The sequence below is a fragment of the Elgaria multicarinata genome, chromosome 1 (assembly GCF_023053635.1).
Source record: "Elgaria multicarinata webbii isolate HBS135686 ecotype San Diego chromosome 1, rElgMul1.1.pri, whole genome shotgun sequence".
Classification (NCBI taxonomy): domain Eukaryota; kingdom Metazoa; phylum Chordata; class Lepidosauria; order Squamata; family Anguidae; genus Elgaria; species Elgaria multicarinata.
Window position 1 is genome coordinate 21,960,930 of NC_086171.1, and position 19,117 is coordinate 21,980,046.

The 19,117-nt window shown below is 40.4% G+C and overlaps 1 protein-coding gene across 1 annotated transcript; it reads left to right on the top strand.

Annotated features, from left to right (window-relative positions):
• Positions 1 to 10: 10 nt before the first annotated feature.
• On the top strand, positions 11 to 14,582 carry EAF1 (ELL associated factor 1). The gene is made up of 6 exons (XM_063124461.1): positions 11 to 203; positions 4,890 to 4,984; positions 6,070 to 6,206; positions 7,245 to 7,414; positions 9,919 to 10,137; positions 11,309 to 14,582. The coding sequence occupies exons 1-6, from the start codon at positions 101 to 103 to the stop codon at positions 11,353 to 11,355; spliced, it is 771 nt and encodes a 256-aa protein (XP_062980531.1). The 5' UTR covers positions 11 to 100; the 3' UTR covers positions 11,356 to 14,582.
• The last annotated feature ends 4,535 nt before the right edge of the window (positions 14,583 to 19,117 follow it).

Genomic DNA, 19,117 nt, shown 5'->3' on the forward strand with positions numbered 1-19,117 from the left:
TCCCGGATACACCGCCGTCGCCCCGAGCCCGGAAGAGAACCCAAGCGAGAGAAAGGGGCGGCTGCCGGTGAAGTGGTTGTTGTTTGCCGCCGCCGAAGCGATGAATGGCGCGGCGAACCCGCTGCTGGACAAGGAGGAACACCCACTACAGCTGGGCGAGAGCTTCGAGCGGCACCCCAAGGCCTCCTTCCATACCATCCGCTGTGAGTGGCCGGCAGAGGCGACGCTTCGGGACCGAGGAGTGGGGGCGACCAAAACAGGCCACCAGCAAAGGCCACCGTCCTTGGCCTACTAAGGCCAAGCTTTGGCCTCACCTTTGGGATCCTCACCTACTAAGGCGCAAGCCTAGGCACGTCGACTCGGAAGTAAGCCCCATGGAGTTCAATGGCACTTACTCCCAGGTCAGCGTCAAGAGGGTTCCAAAGGCACACTTACTTGAGAGTAAGCCTCATTGAATGCAGTGGGGTTTACATTCGAGTAAACATGCCTAGGATAGCACTGTCAAGTGCTTGAGGTTTACAAAAACCAATTTTCCCCACTTCTTCCCTTTGGTTGTCAGCTTGTTTTGCTTATTGGCCTGGCCACTCGTGTGCCTTTGACAGCACCTCAACACCCAGAAATTTAGCAAGGGATGTTTTTCCTTACATGGAGTTAAGTGATAGGGAAAGCTTTAACTGCTAAATTTCTGGATGTGTCAAGCTGATATTGAAAGCACAAGAGCAGCGTTGATCAAAAGTTGGCAACCCTACTCATGGGGTTGGGTGGCAGAAATAGCTCTCTATCTCTCTGTACACAGGGTTGGTTGTGACCAGAATGTATATCAATAAACAAAAAACCTACGGTTTACAAAACGTTAAAGGCTCTACAGTTTTCAACCAAACTCCAAAAAGCAGGGAAATTGGGAGTTAAGGCTCACAGGCCTATAACGCCACATCCTCCCTAAGGAGGCGAAAGTGCCAGTGAAATTCTCATTCTCCCAAAGCAGATGTAAACCATGAGGACAGGATGGAGAATAGGATATGCAGAGGTGACTGTGGGGTTGTGGAAAACAGATGACGAACAACTTAGGGCCACCTACTTCTCTTTTTTTGTTTAGAGCAGCCCTTCCCCAACCTGGTGCCCTCAAAAGGTGTTGGACTACCACTCCCATCATTGCAAGTCAGTATGTCCCATGGTCAGGAAAGCTGGGACAGCAGGATAGGAAACACTGTTCTATATCCTTACCAAATACAGGGGCTGCGCAATATTTTTTTCTCACACACATCTTGCATAGAGCAGCACGATTGATAACAGAAGGGGCACTATTTGTTGGTGATGTAGAACCAGAGCAAGAGCTGGCACTTTCAGCTTTTGGTAAATACCCTATCCTTCAAAGAACCAATGTTTTTTCTTAAAATGTGTTCATACAAAATATATTGTTCACTCCCCACAATCCCTCCACAATACATCATCTTATCAGAGTGATAGAGGAACAGAAAAGGATTAGTTTGGGTGTCTTGAACTCCTTTCAGATGAGATTAGTTTGCAATCCTATGCCACTTGGGGGGAAGCCCTAGTAAATTCAGTGGCACTGGCTTCTGAGAAGACATGTATAGGATCCAAGTATAAACCATCCTTCTCCAGCTTAGTACTCTCCATATGTGCTGCGCTGCAACTCCAATGTTATGGTGAGGACAAAAATAATTTTCATCAATAGTTTTTAAAATAATCCTTCCTTACACATGAATCTATTAGGTGGTAGCTCTGCCTTTGATCTCACACTGCTGAACACGTAAGAAAAATCCTCTGCAGTCGCAGCATTCTTGATCACTGTCCATGCTGACAGAGACTTTTATGAGTTGAATGCCAAAACATCTAGAGAGTTACATTTTGCCTGCCCTTGCTCTAGAAGAGCATTCCCCTATCAGTTTTCCAGAACCCCACAGTCACTTCTCCACATGTTTGAGAGTACAAGTTGCAGCATTCCTGTTCATGGGACATACTGACTTGAAATGATGGGAGTTGTAGTCCAACACCTTTGGAGGGCACCAGGTTGGGGAAGGACTGCTCTAAACCACCCAGAGAGCTCCGGCTATTGGGCGGTATAGAAATGTAATAAATAAATAAATAAATAAACAAAAGAGAAGTAGGTGGCCCTAAGTTGTTCGTCATCAGTTTTCCACAACCTCACAGTCACCTCTGCATATCCTATTCTCCATCCTGTCCTCATGGTTGATATCTGCTTTGGGAGAATGAGAATTTCACTGGCACTTTCTGCCTCCTTAGGGAGGATGTGGCGTTATAAGCCTGTGAGCCTTAACTCTCAATTACCCTGCTTTTTGGAGTTTGGTTGAAAATTGTAGAGCCTTTAACGTTGTTTTGTAAACTGTAGGTTTTTTGTTTATTGAATTTCACGGTTTTGTGTAATGGATGACCACACAGGAAAGAAGCCATATAAATGTATGGGGTGTGGGAAAAGCTTCAGCTGTAGTGGGACCTTGAGTAGACATCAAAGAACCCACACAGGGGAGAAAAAATATTTTTAAAATAATTTCCCAATTTACACTACCGTATTTTAAAAATTTAAATTATGACACTATAGTGTAATTATTTTAAAAATTACACTAAAATTTATAATTTTTACTATATTGACATTAAAGAATCCATTTAAACCAAGGATCAGAGTATCTAGCATTTTTCATATAACTGCTTGGTAACCCACATATCACATAACTTCCAGATGAAAGGCATCACCAAATGTTGCTTCCTTGCTCATATTTTCTTGCTATGTCAATAACTGGAGATCATTGTTAACAACACATTTAGGTATTTATTGCAGAGCTTTGGCTATGGGGCGGTATATCAATGTAATAAATAAATACACCCAGGCTATGGGGCGGTATATAAATGTAATTCCTTATGCCCCCCCCTTCCCGGCTTTCCCTCAGCCTACACTACCTCACAGGGTCGTTGTGAGGATAAAATGAAGAGGAGGATGAAGAGGACTACATGCCCTGGACTACTGCAACTACTGAGGGGCATTGAATTCTATGATTCTGTGAATCTAAGTCTACAGCAACTGGAGGGTGCCAGGTTGTAGCAAAAACTAGGTCCCTTAACCATTTCTCTGGTGTGAAGTAATGTTTTGGGTATAAGATTCATGGATGTACATTTTAGAAAACGTTTTCCTTTCATACAAACATAAAGCAGCAGATTTAGCTTATAAGAAGCAGGTACACAGAGAAAGGAAAATATTTTCTATGTACAACCAAAACACACAAAAATCTATAAAAGAAAGCTTAAAATGTAGTTCAGCACCTTTTAAAGAAACACATACTACCTGAAGAAGTTTAAACTCATGGCAGATAGGCCAGGGTTAACCTCCTCTCATTCCTAGTCTGAATATTTCTTTCCATAAAGTTTAAACTTTAAGAGGCTTGGGTGAGGAACTGTCACCCCAAAGGAAAGTTTGCCATATATTCTTTACTTTGAATTAAGAAGGATGCACCAGCACTTCAAACACACACACACACCTCCCTCTTCACAATCACAGACACACAACAAAGTCAATCAAACCCCTACCTGAGCCAGCCAGGTTTTCTTTTTCCTTGGAGGCCAGGGAAGGGCCTCCCTCCAACCAAGGCAGATAGTTTCTCTCTCCCTCCCTGGCCTCCACAGCACTGTGGGGAAGGAGAGGGCCCAGACAGGGCCTTGGCTTATCTGCAGAAGGAAATGGCTCCTAAATGAGCCAGGCAGCCATCTTATTTCCAACATTCCAATCTATTTGAGACAGGAGGGAGGGGGGAGAGCGACGCTACTGAGCATGCTCCATTTAGGAGTTATGAGTCTGTACTCACTTTAATGGGGCAAAGAAATGTTCATTAAAAAACAATGGAAGCGAATTTTGAAAAAAGAAACGCCATTCCACCAACTAGAAGGACAGGGGGACAAGATCCCACCACTGGTTTGAAGGGTAAGGGTCCCAATTCGGAGCTTTTAGTGAGCAAAAAAATCATCGCCACCCGGAAATTAGAAAGCCATTTTGAGCCAGAGAGGTTTTCCCCATTTTCGTACTTTGAACTGCCATCCTGCCCTCAATATTTCACAAATCTTCTTGAAACGCGCAGGGTATGTAAAACCAGCATTTCTTTCTGGTTGGTCTCCATTTCAGAAAGATTGGTGAAACATTTTCCATTTTATGAATGTCAGAATGACCCACCCCCAATTTCGGCCTTAACGTGGTGGAATGCTCTTTTCACTAATCGCCTATAACACAGGGAAACACTCCCGTGTTTCCCTGTAATTTCCATCCTGGGTTGTGCCTGTGGAGTTTAAGATGATTCATCAGCTGATTTTTCCTTCTTGGGTCATGGAATGAAACACTACTAACAGTTGCAGAGCAAACTGCATGACAAGGGGAAGTTTAAAAGTTGGCAACCCTTCCTGTGCCTTATCCTGGAACATATTTCAACTGGGCAGATTGTTCTTCTGCATCTTGTTTGTTTAATGTCTTTCCCTTCCTCTTTGAAATGCCCCTGCTAGACAGGCAAAATCACCCATCTAGCAGAAATGCAGGGTGGCTGGAGAACGGAGGCGAAAATTGCCTCCGCACTCCAGCTGCCCTGCATGGGTTATTCGGCATCCTCCCAAGTTTGGAGGCTGCAGACTATCTTCATAGGATTGCGCCCTTAACTACAGAAAATATTCCAATATAGTAACTGTTCTTTTAAGTGCAGGCCTTCACCTATTTTATAAACACTTTAGTAAGCTGCCCTGGAACCTCTGTTGAAAAGTGATAAATAATTTAAAATAAATAACAGTAAAGAGGTGGATATGTCCCAGATGGATACCAGTTAGGAACCCAATTTAAAACTCAAAATATGTTTAATACCAGTTCTTGTCCTCTCTAGATGACTTTAAACCAGCATCCATAGACACATCTTGTGAGGGGGAACTTCAAGTCGGTAAAGGAGATGAAGTCACAATTACATTACCACATATTCCAGTAAGTTTACTACTGTATGTTAAAATGCTGACTCCACCCCTTTCCCCATTCTGAATTAAGCTTCTTATGACTTTTGCTCTGATCTTTTAATTTGTGGCCAAGGAGAACAGTGTAGGCTTCATAAGAGCTGAGAACAATTTGTAACTGCTAGGGCTGATTTAATGGGAGATAACCAGCTTTACCTGTTCTGAAGGACCAAGGATACAGCATGCTTGATATATGGGTAGACAGCTATTTTAAAATGATGGTTTTTGTGACAATCCTTTCTATATACATGTTAGGTGTACATGTGTGGGATGCTTCTTTCATAACCTATTATTTTACTTTTAGGGGAACTTCAAATGTGTGTCTGAAACCCAAATTTGAAATAACTTCTTAATTATTTCAGTCTTGGACTGTATATCTCTTTTTATTGAATTTCATATAGTGTACTTTCATGTAAATGTGCTTGGGTTCTTGCCTTTCGAAACATTAATTTGCATTGGATATTAATGGCTGGATTGATTGTATATATGTTTCTTCAGGTGATAGTTTTAGTCATAGGCTTAACTATATATATATATATATATATATATATATATATATATATATATATATTCTTACTCTGTCAAGAAATATGCTGAAATTTAAAATAAAAAAACTGCAAGGTTTTTGTTACGTATTATTTGAAATGCTTACCGCATCACAGAAGTTCTCTGAATGAGTAACACTGAAGAGAAAGATTGAATATGCTGATGTTCATGTTCTGTTCAGCTATAAAAGTAAACTTGAAATATGCAATGTGGTTCATTGGCCACATTAGAATTGAAAATACTGGGTTGGATTCAGGCTTAGTCACACCTAGAGCTACTGAAATCAATGAAACTTGGCATGGTCATGACTAACTTAAATCTCATTGATTTCAATGCATCTACTCTGTGACCAGGTCTAGATTCAACCCATAAACAGGAACCCTGTTAAGGTATAAAATTGTTATCTTTGAGATGAGAGACTGGATATGGCACTTTCATTAAGTTAGTTTTTCTTGATTTGAGCATATGTGCTTGTTTAGATTTAAATGTAATCTGTGCTTTTTTGAACACCAGGGTTCCACTCCTCCAATGACTGTGTTCAAAGGAAATAAAAGGCCGTACCAAAAGGACTGTGTACTTATTATCAATCATGATACTGGGGAATATGTGCTTGAAAAGCTAAGCAGCAGCATTCAAGTCAAGAAGACAAGGTAAAATGGCTGGCATGAACAGACAGGGCAAATTCGTACATGGAGGAATGGCACATGGTACAGTCCTTCCTGGACAGAACTGCTTCAAATTGTAGGTAGCAGATAGCGGATGGAATCCAACTAACACCCTGCACTGACAGAGGCCAGGGTAGATTTCGGGGGAGTTAGAATTGCTGAAAATCACACCTCATTGTGCTGATGAAAGCATTCTGTTGGCAGAGGGGGTTAGTTGGATTCTGCCCTGTATGTTTAAATCCTGACCTATGTAAAACCACATCATCAAAAACCTTTATACACTAGAAATAATAGTACGTTGGAGAAGATACTGAGCTAAAGCCCTTATTCCTGGCATGTTTGCTGTTCAGGTCCAGCATGCCTATATGGATGCAGTAAGCCTATATACACTAGTTGCTGGGAACATGGGTGGGAGGATGTAGTTGCACTGTGTCCTGCTTGTGGGTTCCTGATTGACAGCTAGTTGGCCACTGGGTGAACAGAGTGCTGGACTAGATGGACCCTTGGTCTGATCCAGCATGGCTCTTCTTATGTTCTAATGAAGTTTTGAAACATTAGGAAGTTTTCAGATAATCCATCCTTCACCTAGTCTTAAGTCTTAAGTAGTACAGTCTAAATAGGCTGTGCTATGTGTGTTTTCAGCATATTTGAATTTGACAGAAAGCTCTGGCGTGGGCTGGTCCATGAAGTCATGAAGAGTCGGAAGCGACTGAACGAATAAACAACAACATAGACAAGAGTGTGGTTTTTTTAGAAATTACCCATGCAATTTTTGCATTTTTAAAAACTACTGATTTCCTTCGAAGATTTTAGCAAGTCCTTAACTCATTGAAGTCAATGGAATTTAATGTTTAAATCTGTAAGGATTATGAATCAGTAGTGTGTGTGTATGTGTTTGTGTCTACTTATTTCTGATTGCAAGAGTTGGAATTTTACAGAAATCTGGGAAAGGTTCAAAGAATGGAAGGAAAAAAAAGAGGGAACAGGTATCATTCATTGTCTGTCCAAAATATTTTGTTTCAGAGCTGAAGGCAGCAGTAAAATCCAGGCCCGAATAGAACAGCAATCTGCCCGAGCCTCACAACCTTCTTCCACCCAGTTCAGAGCTCCTACAAAGCCAGCAGCTGGTCCCAAAACCTCCCCATTGAAAGACAACCCTTCACCAGAGCCTCAGCTAGATGATATTAAGAGAGGTATGGAAGTCATGATGTCCTTCCATTGGTGGTTTGTAACATCACTTATTTATTACATTTTTAAACTGCCCATCAGCGCAATCCTCTTGGCCGTTTACAAAAGTTATGAATCAGTGCAATACAAGCATGTAATCAAAATAACAGCAAGCATATATTAAAATCATATCATTACAAAACTTAGTTGAGAATACTTGAGAATTTTCAAAAGATTAAGTATTATTTCTTCCACAAATCTTTTTATTTATTCTTTGGGTCTTGTATTGGAAAGTATTATGGAATTATATTAGTTTTTTTTACTGTGAATAATGTGATCCCTATTCAGGCCAAACATATATTTCATAGGATCTACTGGTATTTCAGTGTCTTCGTTTCTGTTTGTGTAAAAATAATTTATCCCTTCACTTTATTTTTTTTTATTTCTGTCTCTTTTAATTTATTTTTAAACAAGCACTTCTGAATGATGTTACTGACTCTGTACCAATAATGGTACTATTTACCAATGTCTGTCAAATCATTATAAATCTTTATCAATTTATTAAGCAGCTTTTTAGCAACATGTTGAACATGGCTTTCAATAAAAACAGCAGTAAACTATCAAAATTGTAGTCACTTTGAGACTTATGTTATGGAAACCTGTGAGATTAGAAAATATTAGCAGGAGTATTGTTTAAAATATGTTACTCCACCTTTTGACGATAAGGTATCCAAGGCAACTTACAAATCAAATTAACAGTTACTTAAATAAGGCCACGATGCTATACTCACTCACCTGAGAGTAGGTCCCATTGGACTCAATGCAAACTATCAGTGCCTGGGTTCGAACAACAGAGTTGCCAAGGCAAGAGCAATCAAAGCGGCGGTTGCCACTCTAGTCCAGCTGGCAGAATAGATTTTTGGTAGCAGTGGCTGATGGGATACTAGTGGGAGAACTGAGGGTGGGGGATGAGTGAGTCAACTCAGCGTGGACTAACAGTCAACTCAACACTGATTCTAATCCACACCATGGGTGATTATTATCATGTTGTGTGGGGAGTACCCCCTAAACAACTCTTGTGTTGATTATTACCCCACTGTTGACTATCGTGTTGTCTGAATGCAGCCAGTAAGTGTAAAGTTGTTTCGTTTCCTTATATTATGGTATGCTATTTGTTAAATACTAATTATAAAAATGTTGACTGTCTTTTTTATATTTTGTAGTGTCCTTTAAATAAATTTCTGCCAAAAGTTTAAAAGCCATTGCATCATTAACACCTTACATATTGTTATGTTATAAAATATCTTGTAAAGTGCAAACATATGGTGTAGAATGCTGTCAGTGAAATGCTTATCACTGTGTGTATGCTATGAAATAGTAGCCTTGCAAAATGGAATTACATACAGAGAAGATTGTATTACTTCATCAATCAATGCATATTTTACTGGATTTTGAAAATAAAAATGGTTAATTCCTTACTTAGATTTTCACTCCAAATGGCTATAGCTGGACACTCAAGCTTCTATTACATTTTTCCCCTAACCCCCATATCTAGCTGAATTGGTGTTTCCAAAGTTCAAGCCCTTCCTAATAACATGCCCAAAGCAGAATAAAATCCATCTTACATTTACTTGAACTAAGGATGAGGAAAGCAGGGAGTATATAATCATGTTTATTACATAAAGTTTCTAATATGAATAGTATGTGGCCTAATCTACACCAAGCAGGACATTGCACTATGAAAGTGGTATGAAAACAGTGTATAAAAGGCAGGAGCCACACTACTGCTTTCTGGAGGTATTGAAGTGCCCATTGACACATACCATATACTGTTTTCATACCGCTTTCATAGTGCTATATCCTGCTTGGTGTGGCTCCGCCTGGCGCCTACACTGTACTGCTTTCGTCGCCAGCTGAAGACCTTTTTATTCTCTCAGTATTTTAACACTTAATTTTAACTTAAATTTAAATTTTACTGTTTTAACTCTGTATTTTAATCTTATATCAATTTTGCTGCGTGGTTTTATCCTGGTTGTGCTTTTTATACTGTATTTTGTCATTGTGCTTTTAACCTGTGGGTTGTTTTATTGTGGTTTTAATTTTTGTGAACCGCCCAGAGAGCTTCGGCTATTGGGCGGTATAAAAATGTAATAAATAAATAAATACCGCTTTCATAGTGCAATAGGCTGCTTGGTGTAGATTAGGCCTGTCTGTAGAAATCTGCTACTTACATTGGGGTACTTGACATAGTAACAGAATTAGGTAGTCAGATATGCAGATAACAGATCTGTTAAGGAGTAATCTTGGCATAGAACCTAGAACTGGGCTGAAAAAGACCTTCCCGAGTTCATCTTTTTATACTGAAGGATTACCATACATAATATGTTTCTATCATATTAGTTCAACGGATAGGTAGCCAATGGTCAAACCAGTTTACCTAGATTTACCATAATCTGCCAACAAACCCAATGTTACGAAGACTTTCATGTGTCATTTTATTGACCTCCTTGCAAACCTCCTCTCGTTCTAGAGCTAAGAGCTGAGGTTGAAATCATTGAGCAGATGAGTAGCAGTAGTGGCAGCAGCTCCTCTGATTCAGAGAGCTCCTCGGGGAGTGATGATGAAAGCTCTAGCAGTGATGGTGATGAAGCTGCACACCCTTCCCCTTCTCAGCAGTACAACAACAGGAACCCTATCGCCAATGGTACCAGCAGGCAACAAGGAAGCAATCAGCTCATGAGCACACTTAGTAAGTTTCTTCTCTTCTGCATGTGCCTGTCACGTGACATAGATTTTCTAAGGGTCTAAGTTAGCCTTCCCCATCCTGCAATCCTCCAAGTGTGTAGGACTTCAACTCCCATCAACCAATGGTCAAGAAAGCTGGGAGTTGTACTCCAAAACATCTGGGGGGCACCAGTGTGGGGGTAGGCTGGTCTAAGTATGCAGTACACACATGTGTAATAGAGACCCAACATCAGTTTGCAAAATGAAAAGCAGCTTAGGGAAAGGGGAATGTAGAGCAGAGAAACGGGGTAGTAGCAGTGCTCAACCCTTTCCTCACCCATTGTTTCCCTCTTTCTAAATTCCCCTCTTCTAAAGCTGTTTTTTTTTTATTTTTTAAAACTGCTGTTGGGTTCAGTTACATGTATTTGTATTTAATGTCTACTTTGTCATAACTGGGTATAGATGGTTTAGTAAGTTGGAAGGTCGTTGTTTTTAATTCAAACATCCTTTGGGGGTTTTCCCCCAATCATTTGCATTGTAAAGAGGCTTATTCCAGAAATCTCCTGATAACCCATAGTACTGTGGGGGGTGGGGACTCAACCCACTTCTAATATCTTTTCAGTACCTGCTGCTTTTTGGCTTTAAATGTGAAGAAATGCTTCATAATCATTGATGGCCTTTTTCTGCAGATAGTAGTGATGTGCATTACGGGTCATAACTACTTAGTACAGCTCCTCTTGACCTAATATGAGTACAAAGCAGGTTCAGTCCAAGTTTTTCCAGCTGTAAATGAAGCATGTGCCAGCAGTATTTGCTGCTGTTCCTGTCCATCAAATCTGTAGTAGTTTTTTTTTAAAAAAGTCAAACCCAAATTGAACATGACTCCATTAGGCAAGAAGACTGTGAGCAATCAGTTTGCAGGGGAGACAAATCACTGCCACCTCCACACTTCTACTAAATCTTAAGCCAAAGAATACTGGGCAGAGAAACTGCTAGAACTGCAGTCCTAGACATAATTTACGGGAACCATGTCCCATTAAAATAAACAGATTTACGATCAAGGAATATTGTGTTCCAAAATTGCTCCTCATTTTTCTTCACAATCTGTTTGCGGTCAAATACAGCAATTCTTTAATGTAAAACATTGTCATGACATAATTTAGCTTTCTGCTTTTTTAAAAAACAAAACAAAACAGGAAATGACTTGCAATTGAGTGAATCTGGGAGTGACAGCGATGATTAGAATGAAGTTTTTCCAGTAGTTTCCTGTTGCAAATGTGAACAGATGCAGATTTACTGAGCAGTAAGAAGTATGCCGATGTGGAAGCTGGCTTGGAAACACAGCTATAAAGTGCAACTTTAACAAATACGTGACCTTGGGATGGGGAAAAAACCAACCACAAATGTTCCTGAAGCAAGGGTTATATTCTATTTACTTTGTGTATAAATTGTGTATGTTGTGTATATTCTTTTAAAGTTTTTTAATAGATGTGAATATCTATTAATACATTGATCTGTATTCTTAGGTGCTGATACTCCATAAAGCATAAAGAATGATAGTCTTGGTGTGCTCTAATATGATTCTTGCTTTTAGGAAAGATACAGTAGCCCAGGCAATTTAAAGCAAAAGTTGTCTGTAGGATAGGTATAAGCCAGGTTTACTAAAAAAAATTAAAAAAGGAAATGGAGTGTAAATTTCAAAGGAGGGCATCGTGCTGAGATGCACAATTGCATCTGGGTTAGTTAAGCTTAAGGCAGACTTATGAATTGCCACCTTGTGGTGTGTAGGAGTTGCCTCCAAGCAAGGAAGCTTTTGTAAACTGGAAGAAAGCTGCCTTTCCTTCCCGGCCCTCTGTGTGCCACAGATGACTGATGGAGGTACGTGTGGGCAAATAGGCTAGTAGCACTTCTCATAGCTAGTAACTTTAGTGGACTTAAAGTGTAAGAATAGTGTAGGGCTTTACTGATGCCTTTTAATTGTTGCTGAAAGCTCATAGGATAATAAAGGTTTTATGATAGTTCAAACAAAAGCCATTCAAAAAGGCCTTTTATTACTTCCAAATTCTGTATGCCCCATGAGTGCACATATCTGTTGCCTATTCGCATTGTAGACATTCACACCAGTGGGTGCTTCATGTTGTCTAAGCAAGTGGTGAAACAGACATGTGCACATGGCAGTATACATGTAAGGTATACACTCCACAGATAAAAGAAAACCCGTGTTGGAAATAACGTTTTCCTAAAATTTGGTGGAAATGGCATGGGGATGTTTAAGCCCATAACGTCTCAGAATGAAAAGTAGAGACATCACCCCATATAGCGCCCCAAAGCAAAAGCTACCCATAACTTAAGAGATTTTGCTTCCACGCAGTGATCAGTTCCATCTATCAAGCTGTGTTGGTCAACAGACGACACAACCCTTCATGAGTTGTTTCCTTATAACCAGTATTGTATATGTCTAGTAAATACTACATCACTTACAATGAAAGCAGAAAACTAATGTAGAAATCTTCTGAAATCAATCAAAACTTTATTTAGCAAATGCAAAAATCCAGGTGCCCAGTAACCACTGGTGCCTAAAGTGTTGGGTCTGGTGACTGGCTCTTGTGCTGTTGTAGAGCTCAAGATTCAGCATTCGTCTCTAGTCTGCTTTTGCATAAGGTTTTGCTCCCCGTGTCAAAGTCCATAAATAACTATAAGCATTTTCAAGATTATAAAGAAAATGGAGGTAGAATCTTTTCTTGCCCTGTTTAACATATGTATTTTGAAGGACTGTAGGTCTTATGTTTAGTCTAGGATTTAAAATGACAGACAGATATGCATACATCTTGCTTCCTTAAGAAGAAAAGAGATAGGAAACGCTCATGGGTTATAAAATCCAAATTAATTTTCTAGATTAAATTGACTTATGTCACTAGTCTGTGTACAGGTTTATGCATCATTATATACAAACATTTTTGAATTATTTGTTTGTAAAATAATGGGTGGAATTAAATTGAGTCCTGCTTATGGAACTCCTTCTGTTAGTGGAACAGGGAAAGTGACTACCCATCCCACCTGCAGTCCCCTGTGTGCCCACAAAACATGGTCCCCCCAAAATTTGGGAAGACACAAGAGGCTGCAGAGGAGAGGACAACATCCTTTCACGCAAGCAGAAGTCCACTTGTGCAACATTGGATTCTGCCCAGTGATTTGTGAAATGTGTATCTAAATGAGAGAGTTGTTAGCTTGCAATCAACCACGTTAAGGAATTATGGACTTCCTAGCAATCCCATACAATCTCAGCTGTATGTTGTCAAGATGGGTTTTGAGTTAATAAGTCCTGTTTAATGGAGTGAATGTAAAATGTGTGGCTTCATAAATTTGATTTAATTCTCTCGATCTAGCATTCTGAATAAGCAGGAAAAAAGTGATCTTCACTGTCATTAGAATAAAGGTGCCTTAACTTTTAAGAGTTCTGTCGTGTTGCACCACAGTGGCTGCAGAGCACAGGCCAAGTGCTCCAAATGCCTGTGCAAAAGGACAAGTCACACCGTTTTGCTCTGGTTCTTGGATGCCTACCTGGCCACTATGTGGAGGAAACAGCAACAGCATTATTGCACTTGGGAAAAATCTCGGGGCAGCGCAGGAACATGCATAAGGCTTTTTTGTTTCTGGCGAGGAACAGGTGGAGAGAGGGGCAAGGTCATATATGGCTGTGTATATTCCATGACTGTGCGCAAATTCAGAATAAGGCATTCAGCTTCTGGAAAAATCTTGGTTTGTAACCCAGTTTCTATCTGTTATGACTGCAAAAGAAAGGTTAAAAGTATGTGCTCCTGTTTGATAAAATGTCAGAGGGATGCAGAATACATTTTTGAGAGGTCAAGGCTTTAGTGTCCTGCGTAGCTCTTGACCCTCCTCACAACTACTACCAGAATTAGACTAAATTAGACTACCAGAATTAAACTAAATAAGCAAATATATTCATATAATTAAGGCTGCAATCCTGTGCCCGCATCCTTGGAAGTAAATCTAACCAAACATAGTGGGCTTACTTCTGAGTAAACATGTATAGATTGTGCCACAAGTCATGGAATTTGGTTTGTCTTGAAATGGTGCATACATAATAAAAAGGTTTACTCCAAAAGATGGAGAAAGACTGAGATGCTTCTAATGTTTGTATAGCCCACACCTTTGAGCACTGGAACTGTTGTACTGCAGCTGTTTTCATAAGCCACATGTTCCCTGACTGAGTTAAAAGTCAATAATTATTTCAGTATTAGAGAAAGAAAAGTAGGGGTGAGGCAGAACCCAGATGTATAATATACTATTTTTGATGCAATTGTGCCTCAAATGTATCTACATTAATCTAGACATATGTATGTTTACATTTATGTAAATTATATATATATATATACCTTGTAAAATTTTGTAGGTTTTTCTTTTTAAAGTTTTATTTAAATAAAAAATGAACTTCAGCAGCACAAATTGTGTATTTATTTCTAATGAAGGTTTTTCATACTATACTAAACTAAACTGGGGCTTTCTCAATGAAATCCAGAGAATAGGAGGTACTATTGTATACCACACATCATTAACTTAGCAGCAGATCAGCTACCCCACATGAGATTCCCAGAGAGCAGCTCTGTATATACACCAAGTGCTTCCAACTTTCAGCTAATTCAACAGCTCTCTTTCTAGTTCTACCTGACTCTCCCCAACTGCCAACCTTCCTGATTCTTCTCTCCCTCTCTCTCTCTCCCCTCTTTGGCTCCCTTCAGCTGGAGTATATCACTCCAAGATCTGATTTTCCAAGATCTCCATTATATCCCAGCCATTAACACCCATTGAAGAGAAGCTATTAAAAAACCCAACCTCCTTAACAAAGGAATGGCTTGGCCAGGTATAACACATTTATTTCTTTATTACATAAATACCCCACCGTTCTGCAACACGGTGCTCAAGGTAGCTAACAACACAAAAAAATAAAATAAGCATACAAAAATATATTCAATGTAAATTAAAATCAAAACCAATTAACCTACTCTGAAAAACCAATAAAAATGGGTGGGGTAGTTGTGGCTCTTCAAATGTTGATGGATGGATTACAACTCCTATTGTTCCTGACCATTGGATGGGAGTTGGAGTCCAACAATATTTGGAAGGCCACAGCTTCCCCATCTTTGCAATAAAACAGTAAACAATGGGCAGTTGAAAACTTGTTAGAAAAGAGCAGCAGATTCATCAAATAAATTAGGCAGGCCATAGGCCTATCTAAATAGAAAAGGGTTTTCTATTTAGGTTGGTAGAAAGACTCCAGAGTTTCACAGCCTTGGTGTAGCCATCAAGAATGCCCTTTTCAAGTCCCCACCAAATGCATTTCGGCCTCTCCCCTCCTTTCTGCCATTAGAGGACAATGTCTTCCACTCCACATAAAGGCAGAGGACTAGTTTAGGGGATACTTAGTAGAGACTGTGGTTCACAGCCCTGTCTCTGCTTCTCAGGCCCAGCATCTGTTGCCTGAGACAGACAGCCACCTCACTCTGCCTAGAGGAAGGGCCCATTTGGCCCATTGTAAATGTGGCTCCTAAAAAAAAATGGCCCTTTGGGCTATAAAAAACACATTGGAGCTAGAGTTGTATCTGAAAAGCTGGCTCATCTGCCTCTCAAGAAGAAGAAGAGATATATACTTTCCCCCCCCCCCAAGTAATTTGCATGGCTGAAAAGAGAAACAAAGTTATGCACATATTTTAAAAGCAATTAATACATTACTAATTCTGATACTCTGCAATCAATGCATTTAGAGCTATTAGGAAAATATATTTTACATTAAGGGAAAAACCCACCTAAGAAATCATTATAGTCTGTAAATATTCTGTGTTGAGGGTGTTGAGAAATTAATTTTGACAGGAACTTACCCTTTCCTTTCTCAACAACTGAACAGGTCAGCACACACAGTCTTCCATTTTATGGTATTTTTTATATTATAATGCCTACCAAATGTGTCTACACATATAAATTAGCACATGCAAATATTATTCAAATTTGTGTCCTTTTGGTCTTTTTTAGTAATGCATTTCCTCTTTTTTATAAGTGGCCACCTTACCTTCATCACCTCCCTGCTGCTCCCTGCCCTCCTCACTTCAGCACTGGCTATATTATTCTGCTCAAAGCACTAGGAAATGGGAGTCCCTTGCACTTGGAAGAACTGGATTAGCCAAAGGCTTGTAAAGTACCTCTACATTGTAGCATTAAGACATGATGTTAACAACCCACCCTCACTGGCTCCGAACAGCACAACAAGCTGGGGTTGGGGCTTGCATATTCAAAAGTCGTCCAGGCTGCACCACAAGCCACAGTGGGCTGTGGTGATAGTATGAACCAGATCAGTGAATCTTGTCTAACCCTACTTTGTAGGAATCCTATTATTGGGATTTGCAAACTGTGCTGGTGCAGAGACCTCTAGTGGGCTGTGCCAGCACAAACCAACGATACAATCAGTGGACACAAGAACCTAGAAGGTTCCACAAGGCAGACTTAACTCCCCTCACTCGTCTCCATACATCATTATTATTATTATTATATCCTGCCTTTTCCCCAGTACTGGGACTCAAGGCGGTTTACAAAATTAAAACATGTACAATTAAAACATATAAATATAAATTTACAAAAGTTAAAATAGAATTAAACCTATAGTAAAATTAAAAACATGTTAAAAAAATTAAAAACAGTAACAGATAAAAAGGTGGGGAGGGAATCCAATACATTGACACGGGTCCAGAGTAGCTCCAAAAGCCTGCTGAAACCAAAAAAAAAATTGCCTGCCTCCAAAAGTGTAACACAGAGGGAGCCAGCCTAGCCTCCCTGGAAAGGGAGTTCCAGAGCCTTGGAGCAGCCACCGAGAAGGCCCTCTCCCGCGTGCCAGGGATGTTGATGGGACTGAGAAAGGCCTCCCCAGAAGATCTCAGAGCACAGGCAGGCTCATATGGGAGAATACGATCTCTCAGATAACCTGGACCCAAGCTGCAAAGGGCTTTATAAGTGATAACCAGCACTTTGAATTGTGCCCACTACAATATTCTGGCTATTGTAGAATATGGCTATATTCTGACTATTGAGAACTTCAGAAACAACCTGAAATGTGTCTGGAATTAGGTAGGAACCATGTATTTGTTATAAAACTCTCTAGAAGGTCTGAGGCAAAACTTAAGACTGGTACAATCAGCCAACAAAATATTTCTCTCATCCTAGTTTGCCTTTTGTAGCCTAGCTCACACACTTTCTCAAGGTGCTGATGTAGCAACTAACTATTGTCTGAAAGCTGTGGATATATGAACTCAAACTAAATGCCAAAAAAGCATTGTAAAGCTTTTGGGATCCTGTTGTATTGGTCAGAAGTCTTTTGCCATAAAAGAGATGATCAAACTGGTCCAAGATCTCCATTCAGGTGATCTGCAGAAATGTTCCAGAACGATCAAAATAACTGTACTTGACCCTGAATGCCATTTCTTTCCTCACAACAGAAAATGAGGGCATTTTGACCAGGGCCACATTATCAAATAAGCTAACAAATCCCTGGCCCAGGGCCTGTGACTTTTATAATATGGCACTGGTTTGTATGAGCTTTGATTTGAAGAGAATAATAATAATAATAATAACAACAACAACAACAACAACAACAACAACAACATGGATTGCTGAGACCTTCAGCAATTTTCAAGTGATCACCTTAAAAGCAGATTCCTGCCAACTTTTCTTGAAAACCTCTAAGGAAGGAAATTCCAAAACTATCTAGCCAACAATTCCAGCATTGCTGCTTCTAACAGTCCCCCCACTTATCCTTTCACCTGCCAGAAGTAGTGGCCACCAGCAGGGCCTGTCTCAACTGATGTTTAGTAATGGTGGCTGAAAGTAACACTTGTACACTGCCTCAGACATAGCTCCTGACGTGGCTATGGGAGCAATCCAGTCTTGGAATAAATTGGCAGTGTGTTTTAGTATTCTGTGTGTCTTTCTTACTGGAATCTGTAGTTTTTCTCTCTCATGGACATAGCAAATTGTAATGATCTTGGCCAGCCAACAGAGTGTGATGCATTTTAACACATTATTTTGCAGAGAGCATGCATGCTTCCTGTGTTTCTGGCAGAATATCCTGCCATGTATAAATACGTATTTCCTTGGTGGGAAATAGAGTAATCTCAATGTGTGAATGTGAGGGCAGGCCTGTGATCCGATGTGCTTTTAGCTGGGAGTAAATGGTATTCAACCCAGAGGAGTTTACTACACATACGGGTGGGCTGCATATGTATTATTTTCTTTTTAAATGTAATATGGGAGCTGGGAGAAGAAGAAAAACGATCTGGGATTTTGGGGTACAGTTGCAGAAGGGCACATCAGCATCTGGAAATTCAAGCTGCATCAAAGCCAGTTCCCTATAGTCTTTGTGGAATTTGGGAGAGCAAGTCCAAAAATCGGTTGGCTTTGGCAGAATCCAGAATGCTAAATGTGGACTTGCACTGCTCCGATGTACTGGGCCGCTCTGTAATTTTCGGTCGAGTCGGAGAGGCCCAACTTGGCTTCTGTTTTGACTGCACAATTTGATGAAGGGATGGGCGGGGGCGGAGGGGGGAAAGCAATGGAAAAATTGGCAGAGCCTAGAGGAATCTAGATGCTCGGTTTTGTGATCGTTGTTGTTTTTAAAGGTGGGGGAATCTTGTGCCAGGATCTGGGGGTTTTCTTTCGTAATTTTCATGCAAGTGGAGGGGGGTTACGGGGGGGGGGGCTTTGCAGCAGGTGGATGAGGCTAGCAGGCTGAAAGGGGAAGACGCCGCTTTGGTGGATCGCCTAGAATCCAGTAGGATCCGGCAAAATCCAGCTTTTACTCACACCCGCCGAGTGACCCATACACAAGACAACGCAGCCGCGCTGAACCAATGTCAGGCGGTTGCTGAACAAGGAACGGCGGCGGCAGGAGGAGGGAGAGAACGAGAACGCCAGCCGTGTCCACCCAGCATGTAAACAAT

Excerpts from the sequence above, each read along its gene's own strand:
- EAF1 (XM_063124461.1), top strand. The coding sequence starts at position 101 with ATGAATGGCGCGGCGAACCCGCTGCTGGACAAGGAGGAACACCCACTA. Across the intron at positions 4,985-6,069 it reads TTACATTACCACATATTCCA|GGTTCCACTCCTCCAATGAC; the intron begins GTAAGTTTACTA and ends TTTGAACACCAG. Across the intron at positions 7,415-9,918 it reads GCTAGATGATATTAAGAGAG|AGCTAAGAGCTGAGGTTGAA; the intron begins GTATGGAAGTCA and ends CTCTCGTTCTAG.